Below are 20,397 nucleotides of genomic sequence, written 5' to 3'. Positions count from 1 at the left end.
TTTTAAGATGCTTTTCGGTAATTATACAGGACTAACCCGTGAGCGAAATTGATTAAAAACAATTATAAAAACGCCGGATTTTCACTCTTATATTATAGTAGACAATGCTGTAGTTTGTGGAAATATGTGCAAATATGTGCTCACTACTTCGTCTTCTCGGTGGTAATGCGGCGGTTTTATGGTTGGGTTGGGTTATTAAAAACAAATTGCACAAACTACGACAGGTTGGGTTAGGTTGGGTTGGGTTAAAGAAAACATTTGCACAAACTACAACAGTGTCCCCTATAGTACACAGTGAAATTGCAACATTTCAAAATCGTTTACTATGCTAAATCGCCGGCGGGTCAGTCGTCAATAATTACCTACAAATTTGTGAAATATTACCTTGTCTACGAACTGGGCAATTTGTATGAAAGGGTAAAGAAAATTCACATAAACGCTTCAATTTCACATTTACAAGAAATTATAAAGATTCCGAAAAGGTCGACCGCGGAAACTTCTAGCAAAAATAGGTTTTTCTAGTGTATTTTGTTGTGTTTCAAGTGAGCCTGACCTTCATTTCCGTCGTAAATGAGGGAGTTATGGAGATATGACCCCCCCCCCCATTACCAACAATATTAGTTGCACAAAGTGGGCAAGGCTTTGAAGTAGAGGGAAATTGTGGGGGGCAAAAAAAATGCAAAAAACTGACCACACGATTCCTTCTAACCAGAGAAACCAGAAGGACCTGACCTAACCTCCTAACCCCCTGGACAGACACTCCATATGGGAACAATTATTCCACTTTTTGTGCCTATCTTTTAAGCACCTTCTTCTGTATAATGTGCCTTTTGGTGGGTTTCTTGGTAGGTGTTATTTATTGCACACTACACAAACGGAAGACCATAACTCCACCGGGCGCATTTATTATCGCGCCATCACCCAGTCCTCAGTTTTGGCCGTCAGGTGCACCTCTCACTACACCGAGGTTGATAGCTAATTTGGGTAAACGCTAAATCGCTCATTTCGGACTAGCTGTGTGTACTTCCTCGAACCACCCACCCCCCCAACCCCGCCTACGACTCATATGTAGGGAGCCAGACCAGCACACTAAAATGTTTAAATTCATATTAATACAAGTGACACAATCTTTTAGTAAACACAGGGCGTAAAACAGTTCCATACATTCCCCGCCGCTGGGAGAGATTTGGTTGGTGGTGTACGATAACATGCCACTTGGGTCGCATCTCCTTTTGACAATATATTACAATATTTGTTTGTTGTGTCTCATGTATAAGGGAATTTTATTGCACCTTCCAATTGAAAAATAATCGCCTTTATATTTGCTACATCATATTACAGTACTTTTTTGTAATACAGATTCACGCATAAACATGTTATTGATATGCATGTAAAATATTTTGAAATTTCTGTTGCCATAATGATCAAGTGAATGTTATAAAATTCGTATTTGTGTTAATTATATCAATCAACATTTTTGTGTCTATCTTCAACTGTTTGTGTATTTTTCTTATTTTTATTTTTATTTTCATTCATCAGTTTTATATAACACCTTTTTCCCATAATCAGTACAGTACTTACATCAAGAATAATAATAATAATAAACACTTTCTCTCTGTACAAGAAATTTAGAGTTAAACTTTCATAAAATAGAAGTATGAAATATAATATTTTCATTAATAGAAGATAAATCTCTCTCTCTCTCTCTCTCTCTCTCTCTCTCTCTTTCTCTCTCTCTCTCTCTCTCTTTCCTAAGTACCAGTACCATTTAATCCCTGTCCAGCTTCAGTGTCTCTCTTACTGTCTCTCTCCCTCCCTCTCTCTCACTATCTCTCTTACTGTATCTCCCCCCCTCCCTCTCTCTCTCTCTCCATTAGTCAGGCTTTAGAAATAGCTACACGAAAACACTCTCCCTTAACCTATACTAAACCCTACACGAGGCACTGTTCGCGGAGGATCAGTTCTCAAGCGACACCCAACCAACTTGATGGGCTTGAATCTTGTCCGGTCATTATACTAAGTAGACGGTTGGGAAGCCTCGATGAGTTACTGTGAGTTACCGCCTCCCATTACGCCGCGTGAAGAACGTTTGACAAGATCTGAAACGTTTCCTTCTACACAAAAAAAAAATTAAATAAATATATAATTGATTTGTTTAATTTATTTTTTTATTATAATTTTTCTTATGTCTGAGCTTAAGTAGAGTTTTGTTCAGATAAAGATTTACAGTATATGTGTAGTGTGATCTGTGATGACTTGTGATGACTTATGGTGTAGTGACGTAGGGTTTTAGTGTCATCTGTGATGACTTGTGATGACTTATGGTGTAGTGATGTAGGGTTTTAATGTGATCTGTGATGACTTGTGATGACTTATGGTGTAGTGACGTATGGTTTAGTGACCTGTGATGACTTAAGGTATAGTGAGGTATGGTATAGTGACCTGTGATGACTTAAGGTAAAGTGACGTATAGTTTAGTGACCTGTGATGACTTAAGGTATAGTGAGGTATGGTATAGTGACCTGTGATGACTTAAGGTAAAGTGACGCATAGTTTAGTGACCTGTGATGACTTAAGGTATAGTGATGTATGGTATAGTGACCTGTGATGACTTAAGGTATAGTGAGGTATGGTATAGTGACCTGTAATGACTTAAGGTATAGTGATGTATGGTATAGTGACCTGTGATGACTTAAGGTATAGTGACGTATGGTATAGTGACCTGTGATGACTTAAGGTATAGTGATGTATGGTATAGTGACCTGTGATGGGGACAGGTCTGGCTGGCCAGTGTTTCAGGTTCCCCGTGGCGATGTGACCTGATAGAGAACCTTTACACAGGTATTGAATGCACGACCTACTGGCTGAATGGTGGGTCTTGGTGGTGAGTTAGGGTGGTGGGTTAAGGTGGTGGGTTAGGGTGAAGGGTTAGGGTGGTTGGTTAGGGTATGGGTTAGGAGGGTGGGGTTAGGGCAGGGGTTAGGTGTGGGGTTAGGTGGCTGGTTAGAGGGTGGGGTTAGGGGGTTAGGGGTGGGAAGGGGTGGGGTTAGGTGAAGGGTTAGTGGTTGGTTAGAGTGGTGGGGTTAGAGGGTGGGTTTTGGGGATGGGTTAGGTGAAGGGTTAGGGTGGTTGGTTAGAGGGTGGGGTTAGGTGGTGGGAAGGGGGTGGTAAGGGGTGGTGGGGCAGGGGTGGCTGGTTAGGAGTGGTGGGGTTAGGGCGGTGGGGTTAGGTAGTGGGTTAGGTGGCTGGTTAGGGAGGGTGGGTTAGGGGGTTAGTGGTGGGTTAGGGGTGGGGTTAGGTAGGGGTTAGGTGGCTGGTTAGAGTGGTGGGTTAGGTGGATTAGGGTGGGTTAGGTGGTGGGTTAGGGTGAAGGGTTAGGTGGTGGGTTTAGGGTGGTGGGTTTTAGGGGTAGGGCTTAGAGTGGTGTTAGGGGTGGTGGGTTTTAGAGTGGTGGGTTAGGGTGGTGGGTTAGGGTGGTGGGTTAGGGTGGTTGGTTAGGGTGGTTGGTTAGGGTGGTGGGTTAGGGTGGTTGGTTAGGGTGGTGGGTTAGGGTGGTGGGTTTCTAAGTATCAAATTCATTTCATCAATGTATGTTCTTGTTGTTACAGACGCTGCCTCTCCCCAACGGGCCAGTCAACAAAAGAACTCCTGACAGCGGAATATTCGGCACGGCTTCCCGGGTGTCTACTGACGGAGGCAACATCGCCAAGAGCCTTGGTGGGAGTCTCAAGCGAGTGTGTAGCCTTAGGGGAAAGTCAAGAGCAGGAGGAGTAGAAGAAGGAGGCGAAGAAGAAAGTACCGCAGGGGACGCAACAGGAGGAGGTAGTGGGAGAGGTAGAGAAGGTCGAGGAAGCTTCAGAGACACGACAACGTCCACCAGCTACCGGCGAGGAGGGGCGGCGGCGGTAGTGACCACGACGGGGCCTCCACCTCGCTACCAGATCTCAGAGTACACCTTCGAGAGAGAACAACCTGACTCACCCTTTTCTGACGAGAAGGACAACGAAGACAAGAAGAAAGGTGTGTTGATGTTATAATACTGTGCCTCTTGTGTTGTGTTGTGTTGTGGTCAGGGAGGAGGACAACGAAGACAAGAAGAAAGGTGTGTGTTGATGTTATAATACTGTGCCTCTTGTGTTGTGTTGTGTTGTGGTCAGGGAGGAGGACAACGAAGACAAGAAGAAAGGTGTGTGTTGATGTTATAATACTGTGCCTCTTGTGTTGTGTTGTGTTGTGTTGTGGTCAGGGAGGAGGACAACGAAGACAAGAAGAAAGGTGAGTGTTGATGTTATAATACTGTGCCTCTTGTGTTGTGTTGTGGTCAGGGAGGAGGACAACGAAGACAAGAAGAAAGGTGAGTGTTGATGTTATAATACTGTGCCTCTTGTGTTGTGTTGTGTGTGGTCAGGGAGGTAAGGGAACAACCCGTCTTTGTTTATATATTATAATCGCTTAAATCTGTCAAGGGAAACTTATTTCATTTTATAATATTGTTTGTTTTGAAGTAAATGACTTAATAGGAGCACAAATAAAGTTTAGTAAATTATCTTTTTCTTGCTGGCTAAACCATGATGGGGCATAACTGAGATAAACAAAAAAGACCCATAAGCCGTCTATTGAATGGCACTTGGCGAAATCCTCCAGCAGACTCCACGAGGCTTGATGTATAACGTTCGGAGGGTTGAAGGCAGCTCCTCTAAACACTTAAATTGATTATTGACCCTTGCAACGTTAACCTTTGATCATAAATCAAAGCATTGCCAGGAATAATTCTCAGAAATGGAATCGATAGAGTTGAAGGTGACAGTACGAGGCTACCAGCTGTTAGAGAGTTTATAAACAAATATAATGTAAGTTCAAGAATTCCTTTCCTGGGTAAATTACTTGGCATCTTAAGCTTCGGGTTGACTGGGCATAGTTTAAGCTTCAAATTGGCTCGTAGATGGATAGCTTAAGCTTCAAGCTGACTGATGGACAGATAATTTAAGCTTCGAGTTGACTGATAGACGAATAACTTTATTGATAGACGGGTAATTTAAGCTTCCATTTGACTGATGGCCGGATAATTTAAGTATTCTTGCTTGTGTTTACAGGCTGGGAGAGATAGTTTACCTTTATGTTTACAGGCTGGGAGAGATAGTTTACCTTTGTGTTTACAGGCTGGGAGAGATAGTTTACCTTTGTGTTTACAGGCTGGGAGAGATAGTTTACCTTTATGTTTACAGGCTGGGAGAGGTACACGTGGCGCCACTGGTGTGTGTTGGCGGCACTGCTGCTGCTCAGTGGGGGGGTGGTGCTGGCCGTGGCTCTCCCCCTCGCTGCCAGGAGTGACTCTCTCCCTCACCCTCACAACGCCCTCGCCCGTGTCCACCGCATCCTCAGTACCGTCCCTCTCATTGATGGGTAAGTGGACCACCTCTACCTGCCTCCTTCCTTCTCTAAGTGGACGACCTCTCCTACCTGTTTCTCTAAGTGGGCGACCTCTCCTGTTCTCAAAGTGGACATTCCCACACCTACCTGTTTCTCCTAAGTGGACAGCCTCCTACCTGTTTCTCTATGTGGGACAACCTCTCCTACCTGTTTTCTCTAAGTGGACGACCACCTCTCCTACCTGTTTCTCTGTGGACGACCTCTCTACCTGTTTCTCCTAAGTGCGACCTCTCCTACCTGTTTCTCTGTGTGGGACAGGCCTCTCCCTCCTGTTTCTCGTGGACGACCTCTCCCTACCTGTTTCTCTAAGTGGACGACCTCTCTACCTGCTTCTCTAAGTGCACGGCCTCACCTGTTTCTCTAAGTGGACAGCCACACCTACCTGTTTCTCTCAAGGTGGGACAGGCCTCACCTGTTTCTCTGTAGTGAGCGACCTCCCTACCTGTTTCTCTATGTGGACGGCCTCTCCTGCCTGTTTTCTCCTAAGTGCACGACCTCACCTACCTGTTTCCTCTAAGTGGACGACCTCCACCTACCTGTTTCTCTAAGTGCGTACTCTCCTACCTGTTTCTCTATGTGGACGACCTCTCCTACCTGTTTCTCTAAGTGGACGACTCCTGTTTCTCTAGAAGTGCGACCTCACCTACCTGTTTCTCTAAGTAGGGGCCTCTCTCCTGTTTCTGCCTGAAGTGGACGACCTCCACCTACCTCTGTTTCTCTAAGTGGACGACCTCTCCTACCTGTTTCTCTAAGTGGACGACCTCTCCCTGTTTCTCCTAAGTGGACGACCTCCTACCTGTTTCTCCTAAGTGGACGACTCACCTACCTGTTTCTCTAAGTGGACGACCTCTCCTACCTGTTTCTCTAAGTGGGCGACCTCTCCTACCTGTTTCTCCAAGTGCACGACCTCTCCTACCTGTTTCTCAAAGTGAACCACCTATCCCTATGTAATGATTGTTTATCAGACCACAGCTTACAGCCTAGAGGATTACAACATATATAACAGTAAGTAGATGCGATTTTAGCTTAGTACACAATACTAGTCATCAAGAACTATAGAAATAATCAGAGTTACTAGAGACATGAGGAAGACTCGTGGGGTTCACACCTGACCTGGGCTGATGGTGGCTGACAAGATTCACTTAAACTACTGTAACTCATGGTGTGGCGAGGAGCTGGTGGTGTAGATGCTGCCTCGTGGTGTGGTGTGGTGGTGTGGTTTGGGAGAGAGAGAGAGAGAGAGAGAGAGAGAGAGAGAGAGAGAGAGAGATATCTTCCTTTCTTTCTCTATCTTTTCCTCCTCCACCCAAAAACTCCTATCCGACAATCCCCCTCAGCCTCCTCCACACCTCCACACTCCTCCACATCCCTTCCTGCCCCCCCCCCCTCCCTCTGGTCAGCAAAACGAGGGAAGTAGTTGTGCCAATACGAGATAATTACACACTCATTCTCTTGTTTACATCCTGGGTGTGTTTTTGCTCACTGGCTGACTGGCTCTGTCTTTTTCAGGAGTTCGGGGGTTCGAGAATTTGGCGTGACTGTGATTTATCGACTCCGAATAAACAGTAAAAATCTCTCTCTCTCTCTCTCTCTCTCTCTCTCTCTCTCTCTCTCTCTATGTATCAGAGCGAGGCAGCGAGTGGGAAGGGAGGGGGGGGGGTTACGTCAGAGTGGTATGAGAAGGTTAATTTCGTCTATTCCTGTACCATGAGGGTCAGCAGAGAAGGTCACGGGGTCACTCTTACTCTACTAAAGGGAACAAATAAGGTCACGGGTCACGAGGGGTTTTATCTATATATTTCTGTACCACGGAGGTCAATGAAGGTCAGAGGAAAGGTCAGGGGTCAAGGGGGTATTAGTAACATTTATTTCTGTCCCACGGATGTCAAATAAGATCAGGTGAAAGGTCAGGTGTCAAGGGGGTATTAATTACATTTATTTCTGTCCCACGGAGGTCAAATAAGGTCAGGTGAAAGGTCAGGTCAGTTGTGTTTCATGTTAATACAAAACGTACTACTGAGTGGCCTCGTGGGATACATACCTATAAAATTAATGTGTTGGATGATACATACATACTTAAAATATCCAGGTGTTTTAGGATACATAATAATATACATATTCTTGTGTCCTTTTAATGGATAATTATATTGTTATTTTTTGTCTACGTCACCTAACATAACATAACATAACCTAACCTAACCTAACCTAACCTAACCTAACCTAACCTAACTTAACCTAACCTAACTTAACCTCTTTCCTCTACATCAAGTAAACAAAATAAACAAGCTAAATTTGTATAAGTAACACCAAACTAATATCTAACGTTACTTCTACCTCACGAACAGTTCAAGATAACATCAACTTTAACTCGTATCTAAAAAAAAAAAGTAACTTGATTTTAAACTTATAAAAAAAGGAACAACTAAACAAACTTTTAAATAACCAAAAAATGAAAACAAAAATAATACAAAAATATAACTGTACTTTCACTTCAAGTAAACACAGGTATAGTATTTTTACACACCCCACGACGCTCAGCTCTCTCTCTCGTCACTAACAAGAGGGATCATCAGCACCATCCTTCCCTCGTGTCACAGGCAGCTCTCCCTCACGTCCCCTACCTCTCACAAATTACTTTAAGCCCGCCCTAGGGTCCCCTTCCCTCCTCCCTCTAAACAACAACAAACAAAAAACATTTTATAATCTTTAGGGAAATGTTATACAGTGAGACCTTTATTTAACGGACTATATGAGAGAGTAGTTTGTTATATCGGGGTCCATTAGATGAGAGACCTCTTTTAACACACTGTATGGGAGAGTACCGTCCGTTATATCAAGGTATACATTGAAACCTCCCTATAACGGACTATTGCCGTTATATTGGTGTCCGTTAAATGGAGGTTATTTCTGGTGTTGTCTCCCTCAGACACAACGACCTGGCCTGGAACATCCGTAACTTCGTGCACAACAAGTTGGAGAAGGTGGACATGTCCCAGAACCTGAGTAGGGTGGAGCCTTGGGGCAGCTCCCCCTGGTCCCACACCGACCTGGCCAGACTGAGGCAAGGCAGAGTCGGGGCGCAGGTGAGTTGTGTCAGGTGGCCTCCCTAGCTGTGTCAGGTGGCCTCCCTAGCTGTGTCAGGTGGCCTCCCCAGCTGTGTCAGGTGGCCTCCCTAGCTGTGTCAGGCGTTGCTAGGTGTGTCAGGTGTCAAGAGAACTTTACCAGGTATGTTAAGAGTTAAAGGGACGTTGTTTGATGTACACAAATGTTGTTGATCTTGTAGGTAACATTTTACCTGCTCTCTCTCACACCTGTGTCATATTACACAGCTTTTCAGGTTAATTAGATTCGACACCTGACCATGTCTCTATACCAGTGTTTCATCCTGCACCATCTAACTCCTTATATCTTCATGCTCAAACACAACACTGAATTAACGTGACATTTTCGTTTCATTATTTACAATTCTCTTTATCTCTCCCTCTGGCGCAGTTCTGGGCGGCGTATGTCCCGTGTAAGGCGCAGTATCTCAACGCGGCGCAGGTGACGTTAGAACAGATCGACGTCATCAAGCGCATGATAGCTCGTTACCCACAACACCTGGGATACGCTCAGTCCTACGCCAGTAAGTATAGTGTTGTGGTGTGGTCAGGGTGCACCTTAGTTATTGCCTCCCAACCCTCTGATGATAGTAACTTGCATCAGACTATTCCTTGAATATAGTCACTGAGGCTACTGGTGTTGATATATTATTAAAATAGCCTCAGCTGGCGTCATGTGAGGCTCTACCTTACCCCCTTCAATAAATGTCCCTTGAGGCTGTGTTATGATACGTCCATTAAACGTAGTCAATTGATGTCTGGTATACGTCTGTGTTCCCCCATCATAAAGACATCAATATGTAATCAATGACGTGTTACAGTGACGATAATTACCTTAGACATTAGTATTAGTTAACAGGTGTCAATATACTGTATATACCTTGATGAATACACTCATATATACTTTTATATTATGTGTATTGATATGTTCACACAAATGGACCTCAACCATGTGTATATATATATGTGTAGGTCAACCATGTGTGTACATATATGTGTAGGTCAACCATGTGTGTACATATGTGTAGGTGAGCCATGTGTGTGTGTGTGTGGCAGGTTTGATGGAGGTGTACAACTCAGGACGCATCGCCAGTCTGCTGGGGGTTGAGGGTGGCCACCTGATGGGCGCCAGTCTGTCTGTCCTCAGGATGTACTACGACCTGGGCATCCGTTACCTCACCCTCACCCACACCTGCAACACCCCATGGTAACCCACACCTGTAACACTCTCCACCCACACCTGCAATACCCCATGGTAACCCACACCTGTAACACTCTCCACCCACACCTGCAATACCCCATGGTAACCCACACCTGTAACACTCTCCACCAACACCTGCAACACTCCATGGTAACCCACACCTGTAACACTCCACCCACACACATGTAACACACCATGGTAACCCACACCTGTAACACCCCATGGTAACCCACACCTGTAACACTCTCCACCAACACCTGCAACACTCCATGGTAACCCACACCTGTAACACTCTCCACCCCACACCTGCAACACCCTTTGATAACCCACACCTGTAACACTCTCCACCCCACACCTGCAACACCCTTTGATAACCCACACCTGTAACACTCTCCACCCCACACTTGCAACACCCCTTGATAACCCACACCTGTAACACTCTCCACCCCACACCTGCAACACCCCTTGATAACCCACACCTGTAACACTCTACCCTGAACCAGATAGATAAACAGAACAAAACAGATTATCATATTTTTTCACGTAATTTCTCATAACATCAATATACTGCTCTCTCTCTCTCTCCTCATTACCTACACTAAGCCATCATTAAACTCTACAGCAAGACTCACATCATCATCATCATCACATTCCAACAATTGGCGGTAAAGTGAATGAGAAACTTAGAAAAGGATTTTTAGTTCATTTCCTAGTGACGATTTTTGCTCAACTTATTTCATGAACTTTACACGACTAGTTTATCTTGCTATGTTATTGATATCGGTGTTATTCATCTAAAATAATATTGTTCATCATTTATTTATTCATAGTTGTTCCTGGCTGTAGTAGATTTGTCGACTGGTGCAACTTTCTTTGTATATAAAAAAACCTATATCATTGTTTCCCCATTAAGGGTAAGTACAGGGAGCCATACTTAAGTTCCTCGTGTGTCAGAGTACTTTAAATATTTTCTATTGTCCTTTGATTCTGGGTCTAAGTAACATAAAGGTACTCAGGTTTTAATGTGAAGTTGAGGTAAGGAACAAAAGTAGCAAGAGCAGCGTTTGTGTCTTTTTTTATTATGATTATCGTCACAGCAACAAAGAACTCACTGTTTCCCTCAAGTAGGTTGAGTTCATATGGATAGAATAAAACACACAAAGAAATTTCCTCCCACTGTTGATGCTCACCCACTCCCTGTGTTTATAAGAGACTATGCTCGGTACAGGGCCTTTGTGTAAGTAGATTATTCTCGCTACAGGGCCCTTGTGTAAATACATTATTCTCGATATAGGGCCCTTGTATACATACATTATTCTCGATATAGGGCCCTTGTGTACATACATTATTCTCGATATAGGGCCCTTGTGTACATACATTATTCTCGATATAGGGCCTGATTTAGTACAGTCTTTTGTTTACGAGAAGCTTCGCCTACTGAGATATTATGTCTATTTGAGAGCCCCTGTTACACGACCATTATTCCCTCAAACTCTTACTCCAAAACTGTGACGTGAAATATAATTAATTTACTCCATTATATTACTTGTGTTACACGAGAATGTGCTGCACTAAAAGCTTGATGGTCTAAAACAATGTGTATTCTTGGTTGGCATTCCCGGACTACGCTTACTCCTGTTTCTGTTTCTTTGTAGAGAGGATTATGTTTCTCTCGTGGATTGTGTTTCGCATTATTATTGTTCCCGGGATGAGATGGGAGAGAATTTATGCTCGCTCCAGGGATGGAATTATTGCAGGGGTCTCACATAACTATGCTCAGTGCAGGACCTCACGTAACTATGCTCACCATATGGCCTGACAAAACTATGCTTACTACAGGGCCTCACATAACTATGCTCACTACAGAGCCTCACATAACCACGCTCACTGCAGGGCCTCACATACCTAAACTCGCTACAGGGTCTCACATAACTAAGCTCACTACAGGGCCTCACTTAACTAAGCTCACTACAGGGCCTCACATAACTATGCTCACTACAGGGCCTCAGCTAGGATAAGTTTGGACGCAGGTATAGTTAAGGGAAGGAGGCAGTGAGTGTTTTAATTCCACGTCGTTCAAGAGTCCATTACGAACCGCGGTGTGGAGTGCTCCTCTTTAATGAACCATGAACCACAGGTCGTCTGCCTGAGTGAACGACATCATCTCCGCCACGACTAATTCAACCACACACATACACACACACACCTGCCACGACTCCTACAGGATACTCGACCCCTGTTTAAGATCCTTCTTCGTGTGGCAGAGGACGTTCATTCTTCCCCTGTGAACCATGTCGTGACCTGTCACTATGTATCTCATCCAATTTTCTCACACGTTCACTCACACGTTCATACACTCGTTCTCTCATTCGTTTAGTCACTTGTTGACCTTTACGTACACACACACACACACACACGTTCACCCTACCAACACCTGAAACACTCTTCTCACCCACACCTGCAACACCCACACCTGCAACACCCACACCTACACACACACACACACACACACACACGTTCACCCCACCAACACCTGAAACACTCTTCTCACCCACACCTGCAACACCCCACACCTACACACACACACACACACACACGTTCACCCTACCAACACCTGAAACACTCTTCTCACCCACACCTGCAACACCCACACCTGCAACACCCACACCTACACACACCTACTCTCTCACACTTTACACTTCCACTCTTACCAGTTGTTGTGAAATATTGTTAAAAATGTAATAATTATCTGAATTAATCTACTGTTGTTATTATTACTGACACCCTGTTAAGACTAGTTAGCACACACAATGGGTCAGTAACGTGGGTCAGTAGCATGGGTCAGTAACATGGGTCAGTAACATGGGTCAGTAGCATGGGTCAGTGACTTGGGTCAGCAGCATCGGTCAGTAACATGGGTCGGTAACATGGGTCAGTAACATGGATCAGTAACATAGGTCAGTAACATGGGTTAGCAGCATGGGTCAGTAACACAACATACTTGCTGGCAGGGCAGACTCCTCACTCGCTGACTCCCCCAACAACGACGACGAGAACTTCGGCCTCAACGACTTCGGCTCCGTAAGTAAAGTAGCTTCTTCTGATGGGCCTTCTGATGGGGAGATGATGGGGCCTTCTGATGGGGAGATGATGGGGCCTTCTGATGGGGAGATGATGGGACCTTCTGATGGGGCTCTTTAATGGTGCTTTCTGGTTGGAGATGGGGCCTTCTGATGACAGTTGAAGTCTCCTGATGGGTTGATGGGCATCTGATAGAGAAAACCAAACCTTAGTATTAAATAAAATATTATAGAGTCTGCCATCACCGTTGTAGTTATTATTAAAATTATTGTAGATTCATTTTCAATTTTATGAAGTCATATTAAGTTTGTTTTATTTATTTTCAATACATTTAGGGAATTGCTACCATCTTTTCCCACCACCTTACTGTCGTATCTCATTCTCCCTGGTCTTCCATACTCTCCCTGGCGTTTCTCCCTCTCCCTAATCCTCCCTTACATCCCTTGCTATTCTCTTTCACATTCCCTGACCACCCCTATACTCCCTGTTCTCTTCAATTCTTCCTTGCCTCCCTCTTTTTTCCAATTCTCCCTCACTCTCTCTCCCTTCCCTCCCTCCCTCCCTCCCACAACTCTCCCTCACCTCTCCACCACAAGTAACAACAGTGTTTGGTGTGGGGGACAGAAAGTGGTGTTGGAGATGAACCGACTGGGGATGCTGGTAGATCTGTCCCACGTCTCACAGCAGACCATGAGGGACGCCCTGGCTGTGAGTCGCGCCCCTGTCATCTTCTCTCACTCCTCAGCTCAAGCTCTCTGTCACCACTCCCGCAACGTGCCTGACGATATCCTTAAACAAGTGGTAAGTGGTGCCCGACGATATCCTTAAACAAGTGGTAAGTGGTGCCCGACGATATCCTTAAACAAGTGGTAAGTGGTGCCCGACGATATCCTTAGCTGGTAGTAAGTGGTGCCCGACGATATCCTTAAACAAGTGGTAAGTGGTGCCCGATGATATCCTTAAACAAGTGGTAAGTGGTGCCCGACGATATCCTTAAACAAGTGGTAAGTGGTGCCCGACGACATCCTTAAACAAGTGGTAAGTAGCGCTAGAGTATCTTTAATAAGTGGTAAATGGCGTTAGAACATACTTAAAATAATTGTAAACAACCATTTGTTAAACAATTCAGAATCATTAAAACTTGTCATTAATACTTTCTCAACAACGATATAGGTATTTTTCAGTACTTAAGTCACTTTACAGTCACTTAACAGCCACTTAACAGCCACTTAACAACCACTTAACAGCCACTTAACAGCTAGACACACCACATGAGCCTTGTAAGTTACTTAACACTGAGGCCGTCTTGTGTTGCAGCACTTAAATGGTGGGATCGTGATGGTCAGCTTCTACAACTACTTCCTCACCTGCAACGACTCCGCCAGTGTCCACGACGTCGTCCGTAAGTACTCCCATGTTGGTTAGTGTCACTGTAAGTACTAGAGGCCGTCTGTAAGTACTTCTGTGTTGGTAAGTGTCACTGTAAGTACTAGAGGTCGTCTGTAAGTACTTCTGTGTTGGTAAGTGTCACTGTAAGTACTAGAGGCCGTCTGTAAGTACTTCCTTGTTGGTAAGTGTCACTGTAAGTACTAGAGGCCGTCTGTAAGTACTTCCATGTTTTTAAGTCACTTATGGGCATCTAACATTAACCTTACACTAGTCTATCATACCCAGGTCATGTTTTAACCCTTAACCTTAACCTAACTCTTGTGGTTCCTCCTTTAGGTCAAGTATTAACCTCTAACATTAACCTCTAACATTAACCCCTAACCTTAACCTAACTCTTGTGGTTCCTCCTTTAGGTCAAGTATTAACCTCTAACATTAACCTCTAACATTAACCCCTAACCTTAACCTAACTCTTGTGGTTCCTCCTTTAGGTCAAGCATTAACCCCTAACATTAACCTCTAACATTAACACCTAACCTTAACATAACTCTTGTGGTTCCTCCTTTAGGTCAAGCATTAACCCCTAACATTAACCCCTAACATTAACCTCTAACATTAACACCTAACCTTAACATAACTCTTGTGGTTCCTCCTTTAGGTCAAGCATTAACCCCTAACATTAACCCCTAACATTAACCCCTAACATTAACACCTAACCTTAACATAACTCTTGTGGTTCCTCCTGCAGGTCAAGTATTAACCCCTAACATTAACCCCTAACATTAACACCTAACCTTAACCTAACTCTTGTGGTTACTCCTTTAGGTCAAGTATTAACCCCTAACATTAACCCCTAACATTAACCCCTGACATTAACACAACTCTTGTGGTTCCTCCTTTAGGTCAAGCATTAACCCCTAACATTAACACCTAACCTTAACCTAACTCTTGTGGTTCCTCCTGCAGGTCACATTAACCACATCAGGGAGGTGGCGGGGTTGGACCACGTCGGTGTTGGAGGCGACTTTGACGGCATCAACAAGTGAGTCACACCTTCAAGGACGACCTCGAGGGTAGAGACACGTCCTTTTTTAAACCTTTGATAACGATGATAAGAAAAAGTTCGTAGGTAGAAAACTCCTTTACCTCCGACACCCTGGAGGAGGGAACAAAGAGAGATGACAGAAAACAAAGAAATAATGAACAATAACAAACAAATAAAACAAACACTACATCCATAACAAACACAAACGAACATCATCAATAACAACAAACAAAAACATCAACAATAAACAAACAACACACAAAACAACAACAACATGAAATAGAGGGAAGGGGGAGAGGAAGAGGAGGGGTGGGTAGGGGAGGCAAGAGGAGGAAAAGAAGGAGAAAGAAGATGAGGGGGAGGTCAGGGGATGGAAGAGGAGGAGAAGAACAGGAGAGAGAAAGATAAGGAGGCAGAAGAAAATGAGAAGGAAGAGAATGAGAAAGAAGAAGTAGAGGAAGAGAAGAAAATAAGAGAATAGGGACAAATTATAAGAAGGAAAACGAAGAAATAGAATGAAAGGAGATAATGATAAATAGGAAAACGTACAAGAATAAGAACAAGAATACATAATGATAGAAGAGAAAGTAAAAGAAAGAAGAAGAAAGAGAAGAGAAGAAAACAAAACAGTCATGACACTTGGGGCAAAAATATACTCTACACGATTCGCTTTTCAAGACAATACGGGTTTACGAGAAATAGTGGGAGTTGAGACGAGGCGAAATGTCACAAGAAATGGTTTGTAACTCAGAATGGAGGAAGGTGAGAGTTAGTGGTGCGTGAGAGAGAAGAGATAAAGTAGTGTATGGGTGAGAGAGAGAGAGAGACATATGCTTCAGTGACACAGAATGAGAAAGAGTGAGGGAGAGTTGTGGGTGATGCAGAATAGAGAAATTGAAGCTTGTAAGTTAATGGTTTGAAATTATCACAAGGATCAGAGAGAGAGACAGAGAGAGACTTTCATATGCCACTTCATCTTGAAAAAAAAAGTTACACAAGAGTTCAGCAAAAATAAAATGTATTTGTAAAAAAAAATATATATATATTAATATTTTATTCATGTATATTTTTTTTTTGGCAGTGTGAATTATTTTTCCCTCACCTGTATGTAGTCTCCTCACATCTCATTAACAGTATCTTACCTGTCTTTTCCTCCCTCACACAGCAAACACTTCATTATGACAGTATCTCATCCTCCCTTCCTCTTCCTCCTCCCTCACTCACTACTCTTCCCTCCAGCATTTCCTCTTGTCTCTTCTTCCCTTCCTGCCTTCACTACCCTCTCTCTCTCTCTCTCTCTCTCTCTCAGCACCTCACCACTCTCCTTCACCACTCGTCCAGGCCCTCACCACTCGCCCAGGCCCTCACCACTCTCCCAGGCCCTCACTACTCTGCCTCTCCCCCGCAGGACGCCACAGGGTCTGGAGGACGTCAGTAAGTATCCTTTACTCCTGGCTGAGGTGCTAAAGGACCCCCGCTGGTCTGAGGACGACGTCGCCAAGCTCGCCGGCGGCAACTTCCTGAGGGTGCTGCAGCGAGCCGAGGAGGTGAGTCACCCTGAGTCACTGTGAGTCATCCTGAGTTATTGTGAGTCACCCATAAGCCACCCTGAGTCACTAACAACGCCCATCCCCACTAACTACACCCATCACCGCAAACCACACCCACCACCACTGACCACGCCCACCATCTCGCCCACAGGTGAGAGAGGAGCTGAGGTCTACGCCGCCCTACGAGGACCACATACACCCCGACCATCTGGCTGGGCGTCGCTCCTGCTGGTATACGTGACGTAGCCTCCCCTTTAGGTACCCCTCCGCTCTCCTCCTCCTCTCCTTCCTCCTCCTCCTCCCTCACCTACTACACTTCTCTTGGAGGCAGAAGAGAGAAATCCAGGTAGATGATGATGATGGTGTTGTAGGTGATTTACTAGTAGAAGCGTAGTAGTGGTAGTTGTAATGTAAGTGTAGTAGTAGTAGTAGTAGTAGTAGTAGTAGTAGTAGTAGTAGACAGTATTGGTAGTATTAGTATTAGCAGTAGTATTTTAGTAGTAGTTTTTGTATAATTTTAGTAATAAGCGCAGCAGTATATTATGTAGAGGTAATAACAGAAATACTACTTCTACTATTAGCAGTAATATTAATAACTGGAAAGAACAATAAAGGAAGAAAAGATGAGAAACAATAGAAGTGAAGAATCAAGAGAAAATGAAGAAAGTAAAGAAACATTCCAGCAGCTGTGGAAGTGTTGCAGGAGACTTACACACAGACGAGCCAAGCTGGAGAGAGTGACACAAGGTTATGAGGCAGTCGTCGCCAGGCTGTTTGGAGTTATTCTCGAACTGATATTGACACTTTTGACGTCATTCCAGCACTGAGGAAAGTCAGGTCTCTCTGGAACTGAGATTCACGTGTCTGGAAATAATAGTGTTGGTGATGTCACGCTGGAAATGACGTGTTTGTGTGTGATTGTTTTCTGGACCGGGAGATTCTGTCTGGTGTTTTTCTTCAAGGCGGAATCCTGTGAAAGCATTCTAGAACTGCAGATATTGTGTGTGTGTGTTATTTGGTGCTGATTATTGTTGAAGATGTTGGATGGTATTCTGGAGTCGGAAATGTCACCCAGAAAAAAGATCTTGTGAGAAACATTACTAAGGAAGTGAAGATCTTGTGAGAAACATTACTAAGGAAGTGAAGATCTTGTGAGAAACATTACTAAGGAAGTGAAGATCTTGTGAGAAACATTAGTAAGGAAGTGAAGATCTTGTGAGAAACATTAGTAAGGAAGTGAAGATCTTGTGAGAAACATTAGTAAGGAAGTGAAGATCTTGTGAGAAACGTGGTAAGAGTGAAGATATGTGAGAAACATTAATAAGAAGTGAAGATCTTGTGAAAGCATTGGTAAGGAAGTGAAGATCTTGTGAGAAACATTACTAAGGGGTGAATCTTGTGAGAAACGATACTAAAGAGAGTGAAGATCTTGTGAAACATTAGAATGGAGTAAGAAGGCTTAGTAGAGCATTAGTGAGGAGTGGGAGATCTTGAGAAGCATTTGCTGGGAAGTCAGAGATCTTTGTGAGAAACATTACTACAGGTGAAGATCTTGTGAGAAACATTAGTAAGTGAAGATCTTGTGAGAAACATTACTAAGGAAGTGAAGATCTTGTGAGAAACAATAAGGAAGTGAAGATCTTGTGAGAAACATTAGTAAGGAAGTGAAGATCTTGTGAGAAACATTACTAAGGAAGTGAAGATCTTGTGAGAAACATTAGAAAGGAAGTGAAGATCTTGTGAGAAACATTACTAAGGAAGTGAAGATCTTGTGAGAAACATTAGTAAGGAAGTGAAGATCTTGTGAGAAACATTAGTAAGGAAGTGAAGATCTTGTGAGAAACATTAGTAAGGAAGTGAAGATCTTGTGAGAAACATTAGTAAGGAAGTGAAGATCTTGTTAGAAACATTAGTAAGGAAGTGAAGATCTTGTGAGAAACATTAGTAAGGAAGTGAAGATCTTGTGAGAAACATTAGTAAGGAAGTGAAGATCTTGTGAGAAACATTAGTAAGGAAGTGAAGATCATGTGAGAAACATTAGTAAGGAAGTGAAGATCTTGTGAGAAACATTAGTAAGGAAGTGAAGATCTTGTGAGAAACATTAGTAAGGAAGTGAAGATCTTGTGAGAAACATTACTAAGGAAGTGAAGATCTTCTGAGAAACATTAGTAAGGAAGTGAAGATCTTGTGAGAAACATTAGTAAGGAAGTGAAGATCTTATGAGAAACATTAGTAAGGAAGTGAAGATCTTCTGAGAAACATTAGTAAGGAAGTGAAGATCTTGTGAGAAACATTACTAAGTAACTATTGACCTTAAAACACTTCGAAAAAAAAATAACATTCATCCACTGTTTAACCCCCACCAAAAAATTTATATGTATATATAAACCACGAATAATTTAAAATCATATAAACACGATGTATATATCAAGAGGTTAATGCCTGGTTACTGTAGGTGGTGAGGAGGGATAATAAACAGTCCTTCTCCTCCTCCTCCAGGTTTTCAACCCTGGCTCCTCCCTCCTCCAGGTTTTCAAATGTAGCTCCTCCCTCCTCCAGGTTTTCAAATGTAGCTCCTCCCCCCTCCAGGTTTTCAAATGTAGCTCCTCCCTCCTCCAGGTTTTCAAATGTAGCTCCTCCCTCCGCCCCTGACGTCACTGATACATGTAAACAAACAGTGCCTTACCTCATGGTGTCCTGAAGGTGGAAAAGATAACAGAACTCTCAACTCTTATATCCATGGCTATAGTTCGATTTGTATTTTGTGTTGATTATATTACATTATAAACATTGTATTGTTTGTATATTGTTTATTTGCATTAAATATAAAGATTATTTCATGATGTTGTTTCTTTTATTGAGTTAGAGTTTACCTGAGGGCTTGATTACAGGTATAAAGAGGAGACATAGATACAAAAATAAAGCATTAATCTGGAGTAACGACAACAGGTGAGAGGTTGAGGGAGTGACTGAAGGAAAACTGAACAAACGGGTAAGAATAATAAAGAGGAAAAACAGATGACAACAGATGAGAATAACGTAGGAAAAACAGATGACAACAGATGAGAATAACGTAGGAAAAACAAATGACAACAGATGAGAATAACGTAGGAAAAAGAAATGACAACAGATGAGAATAACGTAGGAAAAACAAATGAGAACAGATGAGAATAACGTAGGAAAAACAAATGACAACAGATGAGAATAACATAGGAAAAAAATGACAACAGATGAGAATAACGTAGGAAAAACAATTGACAACAGATGAGAATAACGTAGGAAAAACAAATGACAACAGATGAGAATAACGTAGGAAAAACAATTGACAACAGATGAGAATAACGTAGGAAAAACAAATGACAACAGATAAGAATAACATAGGAAAAAAAATGACAACAGATGAGAATAACGTAGGAAAAACAATTGACAACAGATGAGAATAACGTAGGAAAAACAGATGACAATAGATGAGAATAACGTAGGAAAAACAAATGACAACAGATGAGAATAACGTAAGAAAAACAATTGACAACAGATGAGAATAACGTAGGAAAACAATTGACAACAGATGAGAATAAAGAGGAAAAACAGATGACAACAG

The 20,397-nt window shown here is 43.1% G+C and overlaps 1 protein-coding gene across 1 annotated transcript; it reads left to right on the top strand.

Annotated features, from left to right (window-relative positions):
* Positions 1 to 325: 325 nt before the first annotated feature.
* On the top strand, positions 326 to 17,237 carry LOC121863688 (dipeptidase 1-like). The gene is made up of 12 exons (XM_042362463.1): positions 326 to 343; positions 3,609 to 4,020; positions 5,226 to 5,403; positions 8,357 to 8,513; positions 8,923 to 9,055; positions 9,588 to 9,738; positions 12,744 to 12,813; positions 13,438 to 13,614; positions 14,131 to 14,215; positions 15,168 to 15,243; positions 16,655 to 16,793; positions 16,948 to 17,237. The coding sequence occupies exons 1-12, from the start codon at positions 326 to 328 to the stop codon at positions 17,035 to 17,037; spliced, it is 1,686 nt and encodes a 561-aa protein (XP_042218397.1). The 3' UTR covers positions 17,038 to 17,237.
* The last annotated feature ends 3,160 nt before the right edge of the window (positions 17,238 to 20,397 follow it).

Source organism: Homarus americanus, unplaced genomic scaffold, assembly GCF_018991925.1.
Source record: "Homarus americanus isolate GMGI-L3 unplaced genomic scaffold, GMGI_Hamer_2.0 scaffold51859, whole genome shotgun sequence".
Lineage (NCBI taxonomy): Eukaryota > Metazoa > Arthropoda > Malacostraca > Decapoda > Nephropidae > Homarus > Homarus americanus.
Note: the sequence above shows the minus strand (reverse complement) of the source record. Positions and strands in the feature narration are given on the sequence as shown.

Coding starts and splice junctions, on each gene's coding strand:
- LOC121863688 (XM_042362463.1), top strand. Junction 9,739..12,743: donor CACACCTGCAACACCCCATG/GTAACCCACACC, acceptor ACTTGCTGGCAG/GGCAGACTCCTCACTCGCTG. Junction 15,244..16,654: donor GACTTTGACGGCATCAACAA/GTGAGTCACACC, acceptor TCTCCCCCGCAG/GACGCCACAGGGTCTGGAGG.